General features: G+C 39.4%; 1 protein-coding gene across 2 annotated transcripts in view; it reads right to left on the bottom strand.

Moving 5' to 3' along the window:
- Window positions 1–2,658: 2,658 nt before the first annotated feature.
- Window positions 2,659–20,241, bottom strand: part of LOC125226128 (dnaJ homolog dnj-5) — a 29,976-nt gene continuing 12,393 nt past the window's right edge. Inside the window, exons 4-10 of one of the 2 annotated variants that reach the window (XM_048130013.1) lie at window positions 12,283–12,373; window positions 11,763–11,825; window positions 10,631–10,755; window positions 9,196–9,298; window positions 7,873–7,974; window positions 5,091–5,200; window positions 2,659–3,356 (exon numbers count right to left, since the gene is read on the bottom strand). In XM_048130013.1, coding sequence (XP_047985970.1) covers window positions 3,221–3,356; window positions 5,091–5,200; window positions 7,873–7,974; window positions 9,196–9,298; window positions 10,631–10,755; window positions 11,763–11,825; window positions 12,283–12,373 — 730 coding nt within the window. In that variant the 3' untranslated portion in view covers window positions 2,659–3,220. Of the gene's footprint in view, window positions 3,357–5,090; window positions 5,201–7,872; window positions 7,975–9,195; window positions 9,299–10,630; window positions 10,756–11,446; window positions 11,510–11,762; window positions 11,826–12,282; window positions 12,374–20,241 lie in introns of both variants that reach the window. The other variant, XM_048130012.1, reaches the window with a different exon arrangement.

Here is a 20,241-nt window from a genome sequence, read left to right as displayed (position 1 = left end):
AATATAACTGTATTTTCGTTCATTCTATTCCTGCCAGTGAGTCTTTCTTGAATCGACCGATACAAATTAAGTTGGCGAATGCGTGGCCTAGTCAAAGTGACAATCGTTCACGAAAAGCAACTGACTGTGTCGTCAATAAAGTAAGAGATAACTACGATATGCTACGGATTGTGAACGATCGGCCTCTCTTCGCACTTTATACGCATACGTGTAGGGTTTCTGGGGTGCAAGAGGGTTATTACAGTAAAAATCAAACCAAGAAATAGTTTTCACATCTTTATTGACACATGAAGCGCGAAGTCTACGCACAGTGAACCTAGGACAGCGATCTAGCCTAACGTAATAGTAGTAATCTCTGAAGGCAGTGTTACCGTTGACGTTATTCGAGTCTTCTAGTCTCAGTAGCAACATTCTTCACAATCACAGATGTAGGCTGGTTTTAGTGTCGCGCGGAGCGATCCGCACCGGACTAAAATGTATTAAGTCCAGGGAGCGTTTAACGGCCCAGCCACGACATTGGTCTAAGCGCAACAGCGGCGAGCGGCAGCCATACGTGCGAATGAAAAGTCCCATCGCCGTGTCTCGCTCCAATGTATGGCCGCCGCGTGGTGCGGACGGGTCCGCGCGGACGACAACATCAACTTAATACAAATTAGTCATGCGGATCGGTCCGCGTGACACTAACGGTCAGCCACGGACATTGGTCTAAGCGCGACAGCGGTGAGCGGCGGCCATACATAGGAAAGAGACACAGCGATGGGACTTTTCATTCGCACGTATGGCTGTCGCGCTTAGACCAATGTCGTGGCTGAGCCGTAAAACCAGCCATAGGAAGGAAAGAGATCGGACATGCGCGGCGATTTGAATACGCCTGTCGCAGTTATTGAACCCACAAGATTGTAGATGGGCGCTCCTATTGCGCAATACAATCATTTACAGTCGAGTTCATAATTATGTGTACATTTCTTCACCTTAACTCGTAATAATGTTTACATATTTATGAACTCAACTGTACATGCGAACGACCAGCGAGCAGTGTCAGCGGCTAACAACGGCGACTCGTCCGCCGGTCTAGAATATTATATGTTCTGAGATCATACCGCACCTTAGTTAATATAGCTCGAATTGATTTGCGCAGAAATAACTTCTGAGACTATGTGAGCGATCCCCATGTCATTATTTAATCTCATACACGTATATTGATAACAAGTAGTGTAAAATAATCTCAATGTAATAGGGCACACACACACACACCCGGCTAACATTTTTATTAAACTTGGCCCTACATACCAGATTAAAAATCTCAAATAAACAGCAGTTAGTATCATATAGTCAAAGATTATGGTTAAAAACACGTTTACTACCCATGTCCCCCTATATGGATCACGGCAAACCTCTATCACAAAGCCGTAAGGTCCAGTTCACAGAACTTAATTTAGATAGAAGAAACAAATTCATATATTTGTATAGGGTCCGAGCGTGTCAAATTTTGTACTGAAGTTGATTCTTGCCTGTAATTTTAAATATGTCTCAGGCTCTTGATTGTTCATAATTTTTGTGTTGTTGCAATTGAATGTCACGTAACGAGGCATTTTTTTATGTTTTGGTTGACTTCAACTTACAAAAATTGACGCCCGAAAGCTGCAAGCTGCGAGTAAAGACGGACAACTCAGTGGATTTCACTGAGTTCATTTGACACGCTAAGTAGATACGTTTGCTTGATCTATGGTATAATGACATCTGTGGTCCAGTTTGAGGCAGTAAAAGTGTTAACTTCGACATTAAACGGGTTCTAGTTTTTTGTGAATGCATGGGGATCGCAGTGTTAATCTCTAACAACCAGTCATTCGAATATTACTACCACTGTATACATGCGACACTTTACGTCAAAAACTTTGTTATTTTCCGTGTCTAATAAAAATTATGCAACACATAAGTGAATTATTAAATTGTTAAAATAATTAAAATTATGAATGCAAAAATTGTACTATTCAGTAACTTTTATCAAGAAAAATACTATAATTAATGAACTGGGTTGCCTAGCCAACGCCACAATCGCTAAGCGAATGACACGCAACTATCACTGTCTCACTCGAAGAGTGATAGAGACACAACGCGTTTAGATATCGAAGTGCAAGCGATTGACACCTTGTTTAGGCACATAATCTTTCGATCACTGGTCAAAACTGTTTTGATTACATCAAGCACACAAAATGATAGTGTATGAATCAATTTAAAAAAATAAGATAAAAGTTATCTTTCAGCACAAAAGCTTTCATGTGACCTTCACAATAAAAGGTACCCTGTTAAAAAATCTTCCTTATGCTCGAGCGACGAGGTGGTACCTTTTACTTGGGAACGTCACATACATTTACAAATCAATTAAACAGAATAGTTAAGTTACACAATTAAAAATATTTCGAATAAGAAATCAATCTCTTTCAAATACTCAAACACATGGTTTTGAAAAATACAGTTATTAGATTAACGTCCGTAAACATCCAGAGAGCCAGATTTCGATCGGACGTCCGTGCGCTCAAGGCCACGTCCGCGTCCGTCGACCGATAGTTTGCACGGTTATGTGTATTTCCATTGTCCAGATTCCCGTCCGCGGTCGATTCACGACGGACGTCCGCGTAGTGTGTTCCTAGCTTAACTCAAGAGTTTAGTGATTAAATTTAAGTAAGGCTAGCTCCACACGATACCCATTAATATAGGTTTATCTTCCTTAGTACTGAGTAACGTGTGTAGATGGCCTTACGCGTCTATCCTAAGTAGGTACTTTAGCGACATTTAATTACACATAACAATCTCTAATGCTTATTACTTATATCCTTCAAGTGTCACATTATTTCAAAACTAAGCGAGTTTTATATTTTGTTTAAAAAATTCCATATTTATTTTTATGAAAGGCATTGTTTCACAGTTATTTTTCATTATGTCGAAGCAACTGACGCGTATAAAAAGTTGTTTAATAAAAAAGTACAGGTCGATTCAATGAGTCACGAATGAGTGAAATATCTATGCGTGTATCACATTAACCAATAGAACGGCGGCTCCGATATCATTCGTTCATTCGTCAAAGTTTAATTCGTTCCATTCAGCTTCGATTCAAATTGTAGTTCGAATTTTGAATTTGGCGCGCGTCAGTCGTTTTGACAGTCGGGAGGATTATTCTTGAGGTTCTTTATGGGGCAGGGTTCGGTTACGAGAGCTTCGTTTAAGCTTTGGGTTTTTTATTGCGTCTCTTCTTGGCGTCGGAGGTGTCTGGCGTCGGCTGCTTGGCGGTGGTGTTTGGAGACACGCCCGACTTGCTGTATAGGTTGTTTAGAAACTCTTCCAGGTTAGGATCATGTCTGGAAACAAAAAATTAAGATAGTGATTATTATTCTCAGTATTTATTTTCTTTCTTAGGCTAGGTATTTTACAATATGTATATAAAAATAAAATATACAAACATTTACAAAACAATATAAAAACATATAAACATATTATAAAAAACCTAACCTAGGGTGCCGCCAGCAGCGGGGCAGGGCCCAAGCTGCCGGTGGTTAGGGCTGCAGAGAGGAACCGTCGGACTATCCGCGCTGTGTCCAAGATCACCACCTTCTGCATCTGGCCCTTGATCCAGCCACCTAGCGAGAATCTCTTAAGACTCTTCGCTATGAGACCGTTCGCTGAAACGACTATCGGAACTATGATCGTCGAATCAACATCCCACATGGCGGTTATCTCGTGAGCCAAGTCTAGGTACTTACTGGACTTGTCCTTCTCGGCTTTTACGAGATTCTCATCATGGGGGATGGTGATGTCAACGAGCACTGCCCGGCGTTGCGATCGATCTATTATCACAATATCAGGCTTATTGACTATTATTCTTATTATTTGTTTCTCCGTCTTTAAACTCTCGAGTCTTTCGAGCCCAGTCGTAAAGCGTGATAACTGATAAGGGGCTGTCCATAAATTACGTCATCGATTTTTTCAGATTTTAGACCCCCCCCCCCCTATAATCATCCTATCGTCATATCATATGACCCCCCCCTTCTCCCAAAATTGACGTCATTACCAGTTTGACAAAATAAAACATTGCAGATTTGAGAAAAATAGGGTATTATATGATTAAAACACTTGGTTATAGAATCATCTTTTATTATTTTTACACTACAACTACGCAACGGATTTTGATGCGGTTTTTTTAAATAGATAGACTGATTCTTAAAGAAGGTTTATATGTATAATACATTTAAGTACCACGGGCGAAGCCGGGGCGGGCAGCTAGTATTATATGTAATATTATTGTTAGAGTATTTTATCTGTAGTTATTACTGTATTTGTGTACATCTATGTTGCATTACTTATGTATGTTTATTATGAGTTATTTTAGTATTGTATGCGCCTTAGCCGCCTCTCACATTTGCAGTCTCACTTACTAGGTGTGCTGGAAGAAATTTCTTTTTAGAAATAATCTTTTTGTACGTGAAAAATAAACTATAAATAAATAAATAAGAATGACGTCAATTTCGAAACACCCCCCCCCCATCTATCATTTACCGTCATCCGCAGACCAAACCCCCCCCTAATTTAGAATGACGTAATTTATGGACGGCCCCTAAGGCGTGATAGCTGATAAGGCGTGCGGGATATAGATCCAATCCAACACGTAGATTACTATTATTTGTATGTCTGTTACAAATTCTCGGGACCATGGGGTCCCAGGCATTTGGAAGGCGTGCGTGGGGCCGAAGCCAACACGTAGAGGCCCCTTGTAAGTAGACAATTTACTCTAAAGGCTATATATGATTATTATTATTATATACCGGGAAAGTAAAACTTATTGAGAGATAAATTTTCAGTTGAAATTGCATCGTAAATAAATGGAACATGCCATAAAAGCGCGACTCATGTTACTCTTGCCGTGGATTGATGCAGATTGAGTTACCATCCTCAGTAATGAGGGAACGACGGAGGATACTTAGACACTCGCCCGGTGGAAGGTCTCTGGTTAAGATCGGAAGGGACGATTGTTGTTTGTCTTCCACTAGAGGGCGCCTGTGTCTATGTGCAGTATGTATTGTACTAGGAGCACTCACCCGGTGGAAGGTCTCTGGTTGAGATCAGAGGCGGCGGCGGCCTTGTTGCCCAGCACGATGCGGTACTGCACCACGTGGCAGTCGGGCCGCAGCTGCTTCAGGTTCTTTTTCTGCGACAAAATGGTACCATTATAAATAAAGGACACCTATTTCCTTTCATTTCTAGAAACTGTGCGGTAAGAGAAGATGAGACGAGAATGTATAACGACGCTTAAGAATCAATATTGTCTAACATTAGATACACAGATTAACTAACATTAGACGACCGGTCTGGCCTAGTCGGTAGTGACCCTGCCTGCTACGCCGCGTTCCCAGGTTCGAATCCCGGTGAGGGCATTTATTTGTGTGATGAGCAGGATATTTGTTTTTGAGTCATGGATGTTTTCTATGTATATAAGTATTTGTATATTATACTAGCTTTTACCCGCGGCTTCGCCCGCGTAATAAAAGTATTCTTATTGAAACGTTTACAAAAAATAAGATTTTCATTTGGATCCGTAGGTTTCTTTGTAGGTACATTTGTCCGCGATTATTTCGATTAAGGTAAAGCGGGGCAATTCTCGACTGGGGGGCCACTGTAACTGATCTATTTGCTTTTCGGTCAGCCAAGAACCTTACACTGCTTTTTGGCTGACTGTACCTTACACATATTACTATTGTTTTAAAAGAAATTCTTGCAATGATTGTAGAATTGTTACACAGCGACCACAGCGTAGGTATAGTAGGTACGAATATGTATGTATTTTACCTATTTATACTGGGGAAACTTCATACAACCCACATAGTCAGTATCTCGGCGCTATGGTCGGTAGGATACAAAGTACTTCCTTGCATTATCGCTTACAATATCGATTAGTCGGTCGGCAATCGATATCGCCTAGATATCGATTGCCGACCGATTATTCCGACCCCGATCCCTATTCTTATCCCCGTCCCTATCTCTATCCTTGTCCTCGTCCCCGTCCCCGTCCCGTCCCTATCCCCGTCCCTCCCCTATCCCTATCCCCGTCCCCGTTCCCGTCCCCTATTCCTATCCCTATCCCTATCCCCATCCCCATCCCTATCCCCATCCCCATCCCCATCCCTATCCCTATCCCTATCCCTATCCCTATCCCTAGCCCTAGCCCTAGCCCTAGCCCTAGCCCTATCCCTATCCCTATCCCTATCCCTATCCCTAACCCTAACCCTATCCCGTCCCTGTCCCTGTCCCTGTCCCTGTCCTTGCCCCTGTCAAATTATCATGCTAGGAGGTGAAAATCCTTTCTTAGTGCTCCTCTTATGGCTATTTTGGATATTTTCACCCTATTGCACTACGACAGGGGAGAAAATTTCTTTTCCACCTCATTAGATTTTAAAATCGTTGTATTTATCGTAATCAGCGACCCGATAAACCATAAAAACGATACCCATATTGTGTTTTTGACTTTACCCCTTTAGGGGTCAAATTTTCAAAAAACATGAAACATGTATTTAGTCATATGTCTTTAGGAATCCTCCTGTGAAGTTTCGTATAAAATAGTCAAACTAATCTTGTTTCCCCATACAAACTTTGAACCCCCATTTGAGTCCCTTAGGAGGCGAATTTTGAAAAATCCTTTCTTAGTGCTCCTCTACACTATATAAGGAACCAACGTGCCAAATTTGATATCTCTAGGACCAGCGGTTTCGGCTGTGCGTTGATATGTCAGTCAGTCAGTCAATATCTTCTTTTATATATATTTTTGATATTTAAACCCCATTGCACCACAACAGGGTAGAAGGTATTTCACTTCCGCCTCGTTAGATTTTAGAAGCGTTGTATTTATCGTGATCAGCGACCCGATAAACCATAAAAACGATACCCATATTGATTTTTTGACTTTATCACCCCCTTTTCACCCTTTTAGGGGTTAAATTTTCAAAAAACCTGAAATACGTATTCAGTCATATGTTTTAAGGAATCTTCCTGTGAAGTTTCGAATAAAATAGTCAAACTAATCTTGTTTCCCCATACAAACTTTGAACCCCCATTTGACCCCCTTAGGAGGTGAATTTTGGAAAATCCTCTCTTAGTGCTCCTCTACACTACATAAGGAACCTACGTGCCAAATTTGAAATCTCTAGGACCAGCGGTTTCGGCTGTGCGTTGATATGTCAGTCAGTCAGTCAGTCAGTCAGTCAGTCAGCTTCTTCTTTTATATATTTAGATATATATCGTTGTCTGAGTACCCACAACACAAGCCTTCTTGAGCTTACTGTGGGACTCAGTCAATCTGTGTACGAATGTTCTATAACATGTATTTATTTTTTTATTTATTAGATAAGATTGATTCCTTCGATAAGGTACGAAATATTCCATGGTTATATATAACTATTGGGCATACTTTTGTGATGATATTAGGTTGAGCGCTGCTTTCGACAGATAGTAGGGAAAGAGCGCCGCTTCCAATATAAATGTAACATTCAAGCTCGGACCCTCATTCCTCCATAAAAAGCGACAAAATTGCCAAATGATGACTAAGGCCTGATTTAGACGGCTCGCGAACTCGCATTCGATTTTAGTTACACTGCGGGCTGTTGTGCTGACATACAATTTTGCACAGCCATCAAATACCGCAATGTAAAAAAACTCGTATGCGAGTTCTCGTACCGTCTAAATGGGCTCTAATGATACGGCGACTGGTGCCGTGCTTATAAAAGCCTTGGGTTCGGAACGCGGTTTAAGGCATGAGCAGAGATATTTTTTCCCGAATCAAGGATGTTTTACATATATTCAAGCATTATGATTATTTATAAAACGTACCTGGCAGCTGGCCCACTGCGTGATCTGGTAGACGGCGCCGTCCATGCACGCGTAGTACATCACGAGCAGACCCATCATGCTAGACTCCGCCCAGATGTCGCCCTGCACAGAAAACAGCCAATGGAGAATGTCAGTAAATTTTCTTTTATCCATACTAAAATATTATAAATGGGAAAGTGTGTGCGTCTGTTTGTTTGTCCGTATTTCACGGCAAAACGGAGTGACGTATTGACGTAATTTTTTGTGGAAATAGTTGAAGGGATGGAGAGTGACAAAGGCTACTTTTTGTCTCTTTCTAACGCGAGCGAAGCCGAGGACAAAAGCTAATGGGTTATAGTTTGAAAGCATCTAGGGGCGTCAGTATGGCCGAGGGTGCGGTGTGCTGGTGACGGAAGGACGTACGGAACTAATTTGTTCCGTCTATTGTCCTTCCCAGCAGCAACCCAAACCCTCCTTAGAACTTGTACACTTTTTTTGCTGTGTACTTAACACAGCAAAACGGAGTGTACAAGTTTCTAATGGGTTGTCAACGCGCACGTGACATCTTGAGTTGTAGGCGCCCATAGATGACGGCGACCGCTTTCCACCAAGCGGACCGTATGCTTGTTTGCTACCGACGTAGTATAAAAAAATGGGGTTATTTGTATGGGATCCATATTTCGTCTTCACACTGCTAACGCTAATTCCTCTTATCTCCTGACTCAGCGTGAAAGGCAGTGGGTTGCGACAAGCCATCTCTCAACATTAACGGCTCAGCCACGACATTGGTCTAAGCGCGAGCGGCGGCCATACATTGGAGCGAGACACAGCATGGGACTTTCAACATTAACCGTTTGCTTAATTTATTTGAAAGAGAAGTTTCATACTTCACTGTTAAGTTACAAAGCCTCCTAAATAAGGTGCGATTTGCGATTAGCCCTAACAGGGTACGTAGCCGAATGGCACAAATGGTTACGAAACGAAACGCTCGTAGATATCTATCTGTATCGCTCTTGGGTATTGGCGCGACAGAGCCAGACTATCTTTCGCGGCGTTTCGTTATCGTTTCGCGTCGCAGAAATGCCATTCGGCTACGGCACCAGGTGTACCACCTAGTGATGTGCAAGTTGCGGAAACTTTCCAAAAAATCTTAAATTTCTTGAAAAATTCACGAAACTTTCACGAAAAATAAAGGGAATTTAAATTTATGAAATGGAAAGTTTCTATCCATACAATTGTCCATACAAAGTATGGAAAGTTTCCGAAGTTTTCCTATGTGAAAATTTCAGAATTTTGTAAACTTTCCGTCGGCACATCAGTAGGTGTACCTGTTTCTGGACATACCTCCTTCGCGGAGTGGCGGATCTTGCACTGCACGCAGTAGCGCGCCGCGTAGCACGGCCGGTCCGTCAGCACGCGCTTGTGCCGCCGCCCGCAGTTCGTGCATCTGTCGACAAATCTTCACTCAAACACGCATTCAAACAATAGTTATTTGTTATACAAGGGGGCAAAGTTGTATTTTAACGCCGAGTGTGGAGTTGAAAAACGAGCAAGTGAAAGGATTCTATAGCTGAACCACGAGCGAAGCGAGTGGTTCGAGAATAGAATCCTGAACTTGCGAGTTTTTTAACACACGAGAAGTAAAATACATTTGCACCCGTGTGTAACACAAAACTTTTCCCCTCACTATAGCGGGGAAACTACAACGCAAAAAATGCGTTTATCACTGCTTCCAGTAGTTCCACAGGTGGTAAATCATCTTTATTACTAGATTCACCTACTGTTATCAATTTTAAAGCATTTAATTTGACTTTATTCAAGGTCAAATTACTTTACCCACTAGTGGATAAAATGCGTTTTTACCCGCTGGTATTAAAGGACAAAACACGTGTTTCCGAGCTAGTGAGGGGAAAAAATTATTACTTTTTGTCCGAAGTTTTATCGCTGTCTTATTGAAAAAAAAATATAGTAAAAACGCTATTGCTTTGCGCTGTTTTATCACAGAGTTCCCATGGCTACCTCATGTTTGCGACATTAGATGAGCACATCTGTAACTAATCTTGTTGTGTTCAAACTCCACCTTACCTGATGGCGTTGTGTGCAAAGTTGCAAACTCCTTACCTGATGGTGTTGTGTGCAAACTCCATCTTGTCCTACAGCTGGGCTAGTAAGGCACTGGTCCCACTGCGAGCTAGTAAGCTATGAGCTATCGGCTATAAAAACGAACAAAAGATAAGTAATCCCGTGCAAATAAAAGAGACACGGCGATTTTAATAGCTCACCGCTGGGCGAGTAACTATAAACATCGCCGTGTCTCTTTTATTTACACGGGAGTGATTATCTTTTGTTCGTTTTTATAGCCGATAGCTCATAGCTCACTAGCTCGCGGTGGGACCAGTGCCTTACTGTAAGTAACTTTCACGTGACGTGATTCTAGCGCTCGTCTTTCGTAAGTTCGTGCAAATATCAGCGTCAATAGGCTAGTTTACTACTAGTCAAATCAGCTTATTTTTATGAACTGCCAAAACGATTTGCTAATATGGAATTACTATGAAATACTGAGGAGTGACGTCACGGTCAATTAATTTACTTTATATCTTTCTCTTTGACTTATTAAATAGAACTTATGTTTAAAAATAACTACTGTCCATATTTTAGTTCTAATTATGTGGTGCTTTATTTCGTGCACTGCATAAAATATTTTATTTTAAGTATAGGAAACTAACCTATTCTAACGCGTCTCATGTCTACTTAATAGTGTCGTGTGGGAACTCCTTACCTGATGGTGTTGTGTGCAAACTCCATCTTGTCCTGCAGCTGCGCTAGTAACTGACTGAGCTCGCTCCACGCCGCTTCCACGTGGCGCGATTCTAGCGCTCGTCTTTCGTAAGCTTCGCGCCGCTCCTGTAACAACATTATACTACATCAGTGGCACTCATTACAAGGGTGAATCAACTTTTTCTTGCCCGTTATTGCCATGATTACGGTCCCCTGAGTCACGCTAGTTTTATGCAAAATTATGCTACTTAAACTATGCAAACATGCATTTTTCTGGTGTTAACAAGCCCTTTCCTTAATTTGCCACTTACAAACATGAACTACATGCATGCTTACATAATTTCAGTAGCATAATTTTGCGTAAAACCAGCGTGACTCAGGGGACCGTAACCATGGCAATAACAGGCAAGAAAAAGTTGATTCACCCACAAACAAACTCCTACTCTAAAAAAACTGGCAAAAGGATCTAATGGTTAAACAATAATCTGAATAATAAGAACGTTAGCGAACAACATGATTGTTAGGGTGTCTTTCCACCAGAAATGCGCTACGTGGATGTGTTTGATATCCACCAATCCGCTTAATCGAATCCGTTCCCACCAGCGCTAATCTAAGCGGTTTTTCTCTGGTGGAAAGGCACTCTTATGGTGTAGGATTTGGCAGATTTCCGCAAAACTGCCGAAAGATCTAACATTCCAGCCAGAAGTCCGTACTGCGCATTTGCGACGTTATCTAGTAACAGTTTTAGCACGCACCCTACGAGCGATCTCATGGATCGCAGTTGAAATGGTAATTTGATATAGAGGTAGATACTGACCGGTTCTCCTATAAGGTCGAACGCGTGCTGCAGTATCTTGAAGGCCTCTTCGGCGCCCGGTTGTTGGTTCTTGTCCGGGTGTACGAGACATATCTGCCGGTAATACTGCTAGCAGCTACTAGATACGATGTCACAATGTTAGGTATAGGTATACTGACCGGTTCTCCTATAAGGTCGAACGCGTGCTGCAGTATCTTGAAGGCCTCTTCGGCGCCCGGTTGTTGGTTCTTCTCAGGTTGTACGAGACATACCTGCCCGTAATACTGCTAGCAGCTACTAGATACGATGTAACAATGTTAGGTATAGGTATACCGACCGGTTCTCCTATAAGGTCGAACGCGTGCTGCAGTATCTTGAAGGCCTCTTCGGCGCCCGGTTGTTGGTTCTTCTCAGGTTGTACGAGACATATCTGCCGGTAATACTGCTAGCAGCTACTAGATACGATGTAACAATGTTAGGTATAGGTATACTGACAGGTTCTCCTATAAGGTCGAACGCGTGCTGCAGTATCTTGAAGGTCTTACCTACCTCTTATATTTGATCAGATAAGTGGAAAGTGACAATGGATACTAACCGAAACGAAACGTCGAAACGTCGTGTTCGAAACGTCGGGCCAAATATAAATGTAAATGTTTACGCGATTAAGTCCCGTTTTGTTCTAAAATTATGGATACTAACCGGTTCTCCTATAAGGTCGAACGCGTGCTGCAGTATCTTGAAAACGAGACATATCTGGCGGTAATACTGCTAGCAGCTACTAGATACGATGTAACAATGTTAGCTATAGGTATACTGACCGGTTCTCCTATGAGGTCGAACGCGTCGGCGCCCGGTTGCTGGTTCTTGTCCGGGTGCACGAGGAACGCTTGCCGCCGGTAGTACCGCTTGATCTCCTCGTCTGTGCATGTTACGCTCACGCCCAGTATGCTGACGACATTATTAATAAGGTTATTATAATTTAATTAACAATCTGTATTAGTGCTTAAAGTGTTATATTATAGACGTTAAACTTTCCTGGGGCATATTCAAATATTTAAATATATGTCTACTCACGTTAATATATCGCGATTGACGACATGTTTCGAGTCATAATATAGACCCATTATCAGGCATGAGTGCTCGCAGCGGCTCGAAACATGTCATTTCATTTAATAACGCGAGTACGCGCTATTGTTGATTAAAGAGTTTAATGAACTAAAACTAAACAGCAGTATTGTACTAACTACAGACAGATACCATGAAGATTGAACATAATGTTACCAGTACTTTTGTACAAATGTCATGGTAAATACTGCAAGAAAATGTAGCGTATTACAAATGGAGACACATAGTATTACTAAAAAACCGGCCAAGAGCGTGTCGGGCCACGCTCAGTGTAGGGTTCCGTAGTTTTCCGTATTTTTCTCAAAACTACTGAACCTATCAAGTTCAATACAATTTTCCTAGAAAGTATTTATAAAGTTCTACTTTTGTGATTTTTTGCATATTTTTTAAACATATGATTCAAAAGTTAGAGGGGGGGTGGGGGGGAACGCACTTTTTTTTCCTTTAGGAGCGATTATTTTCGAAAATATTAATATTATCAAAAAACGATCTTAGTAAACCCTCATTCATTTTTTAATACCTATCCAATAATATATCACACGTTGGGGTTGGAATGAAAAAAAATATCAGGGGGTACCCTAATAAAACATTTTTTTCCATTTTTTATTTTTGCACTTTGTTGGCGTGATTGATATACATATTAGTACCAGTTTTTTTGTTAGCCTATTTGAGTGTCCCACTGCTGGGCAAAGGCCTCTCCCCTGGCTCTCCATGACTCCCTGTTCTCTGTTTCCTCCGGCCAGTTCTTCAGAAAGGCGTCAAGATCGTTTCGCCATCTTTGCCAGGGCCTGCCCGGCCCACGCTTCTTCGTCGGCATCCACTTGGTGGCTATGTTAGCCCACCTATCCGGATGCATGCGATAGACGTGGCCGGCCCAGTCCCATTTAAGCGTGGCGGTTTTTTTGCCAACATCAGCAATGCGAGTTTTGGAGCGCAGCGTAGTGTTTCGGACTCGATCGGTCCTTTTGACACCTAGAATGCTGTGCTCCATAGCGCGTTGGCAAACCTTCAGTTTGGACTTCTGAATCTCTGTGAGTGACCATGTTTGGGCGCCGTAGGTTAGGACAGGCAGAATACACATGTAATTCGTAATTTGAGTTTTTTTCTTTTAAGTCCGACTTACGCTTTACTGTAGATTTGATTTGAAAACTATCTCGTGTAGTTTTTGAAAATTTTACGCTTAGTAGTTTCGGAGATAAGGGGGGGGGGGGATGGTCATTTTTTGCCTATTTTCTTAAATTACTTGAAACTTAATTTACTAAAAATTATTTAAAAAAAATATTTTTGAGATGCTCATCATTTGATATGTAACACAATATAGTTTTAATAACTTTGACTTTTAATTTTCAATTTTACCTCCCAAAAGTGGCCCTATAATTAAATTTTATTTAATTAAATTACATGTCCGTCTTTGGGTCACAGGTTTACATATGTGTACTAAATTTCAAGTAAATCGGTCCAGTAGTTTCGGAGAAAATGGCTATGCCAGACGGACAGACAGACACACGAGTGATCCTATAAGGGTTCCGTTTTTCCTTTTTGAGGTACGGAACCCTAAAAAGCTGTAATAAAAAATAGAATTTTACTATGCAATTTATGCCTTAAACAAAGAAACTATGTATATCCTCCCTTATCTCCTACTTTTTACAACTATTGGTTTTAAAACTATCCGCTAATTATGTTCGTGAAAACGGCGGCCGATCAAATCGATTGACACATAAAGATACTAAAACTGGTTACATTTGAAACATTAATGCACCTGTGCAAGTATTACCAAGCTAATATTATCAATACCATTTAAATACTACAAATGTCGTCTGATTGTGTGAGTCAACTTGGCTGGTCAGAATACAAAATGGTGTAACATGAAGAATTTTTATTAAAGCACCATTACCGGTGACCAATAACAGTAACCATAGCTTTAACAAAGTCTGAGAAAGTAAACAAAAAAAAAATTCTTTATGTTTTATAAATTAAATCTCAAAATCTCAAAAACCATGACATTTTCAATTCGCGGTCCAATTCGCTTAGTGTGACAGCTAATGAGTAAGTTTTTATATCATGTCAAAAGATTTTTTTCCCCTCACTAGCTCGGAAACACGTGTTTTGTCTTTTAATACCAGCGGGTAAAAACGCATTTTATCCACTAGCGGATAAAGTAATTTGACCTTGAATAGAGGCAAATTTTCTGCTCTAAAATTGATAAAAAAGTGAGTTAATCTAGTGATGAAGATGTTTTACCACCTGTGGAACTACTGGAAGCAGTGATAAACGCGTTTTTTGCGTTGTACTTTCCTCGCTATAGTGAGGGAAAAAGTTTTGTGTTACACACGAGTGCAAATGTATTTTACTTCTCGTGTATTGAAAAACTCGCAAGCTCAGGATTCTATTCTCGAACCACTCGCTTCGCTCGTGGTTCAACTATGGAATCCTTTCGCTTGCTCGTTTTTCAATTCCACACTCGGCGTTCAAATACACTCTTGTATAACTACTATTATGTGCCAATATTCTACAGCGTGTGGATTCCATACGGGCGAATAATGATACCAAATCTGCTTATTTGTCCACAAAAATATAGGATCATACCAATTCAAAAAAGAATGTGAAAGATATCCGCTTCGTCGTAATTTAGATCTTATGCTACCCGAATCACGTTTTGCATATTATAAGAAAAGCATCAATCATATCGCAATTAAAATATATAATTATCTTGACATGAAAATTAAAGATTCCACTAATGTTAAAGAGTTCAGTAACAATTTGAAGACATATTTAATGGATAGACCTTACTATAACTTGGACGAATACTTTGGCAAAATATTTGATTGACATAGATAATTTTATTTTAATTTTTATTGTTTTAAACTATTGAATTGAATTAATGTGACAAATTGTATCAATTTTTGTATTGTAATTTTATGATATCTATGTTCTAATTTTTATTCTTATTCATCATTTTATCGCATCGTTTTAAATTTTACACTATGAATTGTTTAATGTTATAATGTGAATTTTATTAATACCTTTTTGAGATGAATATTCCTACATACCTATTTGGTTTAGTTTAGCTTAAGATTCTATTGATACTGTGTATCCACTACTGCATGGATTTGTCCTTATTTGCAATAAAGAGTTGAGTATTGAGTATTGAGTATTGAGTAACCAGTTATAAGGACTGTTCAATTTACTAAGCGGACACACTAAAACATCATTAAAATTTGTAATTTAAAAACAATTGATAAACAGTTGACGGTGACGACATTAGAAGAGCTATCAACGTCGATCGCTACATAGTTATTCTACCATAGTTAATTATATTTCACGATGTAGCGTATTACTTTGAACGATCGCAAAGCAATCTTGCACAAATGGTGTACTGGTAAGTGTTCTCTGCAAAAAATCGCAAATATGTACAATTGTTCAAAATCAGCGGTGTTCCAAATCGTTACAAAATTTGAAGAGCATCATAAGCTTGAGGATTTACCGAAATCTAGGCGTAGAAGCGGTCCGGCAAATCCTCAAGTCGAGGATAAAGTTAGGCGGTTGTTAAAATCGTAAAATTATCTATCGGTTCACCAAATTGTAAAAAAAGTAGGCATTCGCGTAGATACTGTTCAAAATATAAAAAAATAAATAATGTAAAGACACATAAGAAGCAGAAAATGCAGAAGAGAAGTGCAGATAACAAATTGCGATCCAAAAAATGGTGCGGAAAATTGTATAAAATGTTGCTAAAGAATAAATCTCGTTGCATTCTAATGAACGACAAAACGTACGTCAAATTTGACTGTAGTACATTACCGGGACCCCAGTCCCACAATGACGTGGTAGGAGAGTATGTACCAGATAAGGAGAAAACAATAACGACCGGTCCGGCGCAGTCGGTAGTGACCCTGCCTGCTACGCCGCGGTCCCGGGTTCGAATCCCGGTAAGGGCATTTATTTGTGTGATGAGCACAGATATTTGTTCCTGAGTCATGGATGTTTTCTATGTATATAAGTATTTATATATTATATATATCTTTATCTGAGTACCCACAACACAAGCCTTCTTGAGCTTACCGTGGGCCTCAGTTAATCTGTGTAAGAATGTCCTATTAATATATATATAATATATATAATAAAATATAATAAAAATGGATAAATTCGGAAAAAAGTACTTGTTTGGCAGGCAATCTGTTCCTGTTGCTTTAAGAGTGTATCTTATTTTGCTACTGGTAATATTGGTGGGGAAATTTACAGAAAATAATGCATTCAAATATGATTTTTTGTCATCTATCCGATACGTTATATCTCTCCTTTGTTTGGGCCTGATTTAGCAAGTGCTCACTATGCTGGTCAGACAGATGAGCTACTAAAAGCAAAAAACATGGAATTTGTTCAAAAAGAAGCCTATCACCAAATTGTCCAGATCTCTGACCTATCGAGCGGTACTGGACCATTGTTGAGACATACTTACGAAAGAATGTCTGAGAAGATATATTTCTTGATGAATTAAAACGAATGTGGTCTGCAACTTGCCGAAAAGTAGCAAGAAGTGATGTGCACTATTCGTCCTCAACACGAAAAGGATTGATTAGAATAAAACTACAACATTATCATCTAAGGAGTCCAGTCATTGACTACTGACTTTTTGGTTCATATTTAGGTATTAAGTAGAGATTGAAACTTTTTGATTTTTGATTAATTAAAAAAAAACATTTTCTGCTTTCTGCTTTCCTGACATTTAATTTGTCATGTTGCCGTCAGTGATCAAAATAATAATTGTTGAAAATGCCACGATCAACGAATTATCCTCCTAATAAACTCGTTGATATGATTTTGATTTACGGCGAAACTCAACAACGCGGCCGAAGAGCGTTTTTCGGACTATCGAACCCCGCGATACGCAAGAGTGATTGTTTCAGCGTATCCACGATGATCTGCCTATCACTATCCTATTATTTGCAACTTTATTATTTTGCACGTTGAGACGTGACCAACAACAAGGAATTCCGGGATTTCTATCAGACATCGTTTGTACCGATAAAAGCACGTTCACTAGAAACTGTGTCTGGAACCAACGAAACAACCAATTGGACGCAGGTAAAATCGACTCTTGCTGAACACTCTTTACACCGTCGCTTCATTACTTGCATGGAACAGCGTGGTAAGGACGTAGAAGACATCAAGTATCTACGGTTGCTAAATCGGCGTGATTAGTTCAGAAACCTATTAATAAAATAATGTTAATGAGTTAGCATAAGTCATAAACGTCAGGTCATTATGACGATTAGGGAGGTACGCTAATTGATGTGGGCGTAAGACATTGCGTGCTGAATTATTATGTATGAAAAAAAAAATCTCATCTATTAAAAAAAAAAAGCAATGTAGTTAGGCTCCTTAGGTCCGATACTAATCGTTGTTAAAATATTCGCCCGTATGGAATACACACGCTGTATTTGTAATGTTATAAATTCTTTATGTATTTTATACAATGGCATTTTTGCGTGAATGACATATACTGAAAGTACTTCCACAAACTATATGCCGGTCGATCAACCCGTTTGACACATTAAAGATACTGAAAACTGGTATAGTACAGAAATAGCGCATCATGTTTTGCCATCGTATTTTTTCTACACGGTGTTTTTTTTTGTTTTCCGTTAAATTCGACATGTCGTTGGGTTCGTTATCAGGAACCACCCTGTATATCAGTTTTAGTTTTAATTCGCAAAAATTTCTTCATCGTGTTCATACATAATAAATGATTTAATTAGTGTGAGAGACCCTTAAGAATAATATTCAAGTTAATGTCAAGTGATTGACTTGACGGCACATGTCAAAACAAATAACATTGGAAAGTGGTAATTAAATGTTGTCACACACGTGTTCAGTAATTATTTTTATATTTTTTTAATAACTCGATAACCGGTAGAGTTAAGACGCTAGTTTCTTAGAGAAATTAATTGTATTTAATCTAAAGAACCATCCCTTAAAGTTAACGGAGTTCAATATAATAACAGGGTGTATATTCGTGTTTGTCGTATTATTTCACTACTTTTTGTATTGAGATTGATTGAAATAACAAAAAACGTTGGTGCGTTTCTGTGAAAATACGATGCTAATAGTGTCAACAACACAGCTGTGTATACAGACAAAGTGCCAAAAATATGTATACACACCTTTATGTACAGGTAATAAAGTTCTGTATACATATTTTTGGCACTTTGTCTGTATACACAGCTGTGTTGTTGACTGTACCATCGCCAACACTGCTAGCTGTACATTTGTAATACTTATTACAAGGGCATAAAAGTCTACCGATGGTTAGTTTATACAGTAAACGGCCATAAATAATGCCAAAGACAATATATAACTCCGTATAGACAGATAAAGTATAAGAAAAAAACGTACTTCAGGACCATACAGAAAAAGGTACGGTGGCCTAGATGGCGTTACACCTTTGGGGGACGCTCGGCTAGATGGCGCTAATATTAATATTTGACATTTTAACACATATTAAGCTAAGAATATGGGCCAAATTGTCAAAACTGAGGCTCAAAAGTTTCAAGTCTGTGTCAAGAGATGGCAATCTATGCACTGTGATTACACATTTTACTTTCACAGTAACTCTCTATAATACTCGATCCTCTTTGATAATGCACATCGGTCTTTGGAAAGAGACAATTAACGCCACATAAGCAAGAAAGAGACAATTAACGTCACATAAGCAAGAAAGAGACAATTAACGTCACATAAGCAAGAAAGAGACAATTAACGTCACATAAGCAAGAAAGAGACAACACTCTACGAAGACGAAAAACCGATGTGCATTCTTTATAGCCGCACACTGGAACCCGCCCATACATTGCTGTGTTCAAAACTCAACTTAGCAATTGTGGGTATTTTGTACTGAAATTGAAATATATGTATGACCAGGGAAGTATTGTAATTGCAGCAAAATACCTTCATTAAGTTGCCATTACGTAGTTGCATTATGTCAAAGGTCTAAGATTTCATATGTCAGATTATTAAATAGACTTGTTTCAAGTTATAGCAGTAATAATAACTCAAAATCCGCAATGTCTTATCTTGGGCAAGGTATGTTGATTACGTTTTTAAAAACACTATTGTGTTAGTGAACGTAATTTAATAAAAATGGTCATAATTCCGATAATGGTTAACATCTTTTGATACTTTTTAGGCACGGTAGCTAAAAAATTGGTCGTTATTATTATTCTTTATTCGAAAGCAAAAGATGTTGTCCGTTTTTCGAAAACGGACAAAATTTTTTGCTCTGACTATTTGATCAGGCGTTTTTACTGTAGCGAAAATGTAACTTTTTCGCACTAAGTACCAGTTGCATCAACAACATTTGACAGACACATCATCGTCACGGAAAGGACGTCTATGTAACTTCCCATTACAATAAAATTTAACGAATGCTTTAACGGTGACAGACGGTTTGGCGCAACTGGCCCTAAAACAATGATTTAGTGCGTAATATTTTACCCTAAGGTTATTTCTATTCATTTCGACGGTTTCAGATGAGAAAAGCGATTCAATTTTACTTCAACGACGAGAATTGTGCAACACGATATTTAAAAGTAAATACAAAACAATGAAAAACAAATTTGAAGATGAAGACCTTTATAAATTTTTAATGCTTAAAACCAACTGTCCTGATCATCTAAAACACAAAATCATCG

The sequence above is a fragment of the Leguminivora glycinivorella genome, chromosome 5 (assembly GCF_023078275.1).
Source record: "Leguminivora glycinivorella isolate SPB_JAAS2020 chromosome 5, LegGlyc_1.1, whole genome shotgun sequence".
In the NCBI taxonomy this organism is placed as follows: Eukaryota; Metazoa; Arthropoda; class Insecta; order Lepidoptera; family Tortricidae; genus Leguminivora; species Leguminivora glycinivorella.
This window is presented reverse-complemented; position numbering and strand designations above follow the sequence as displayed.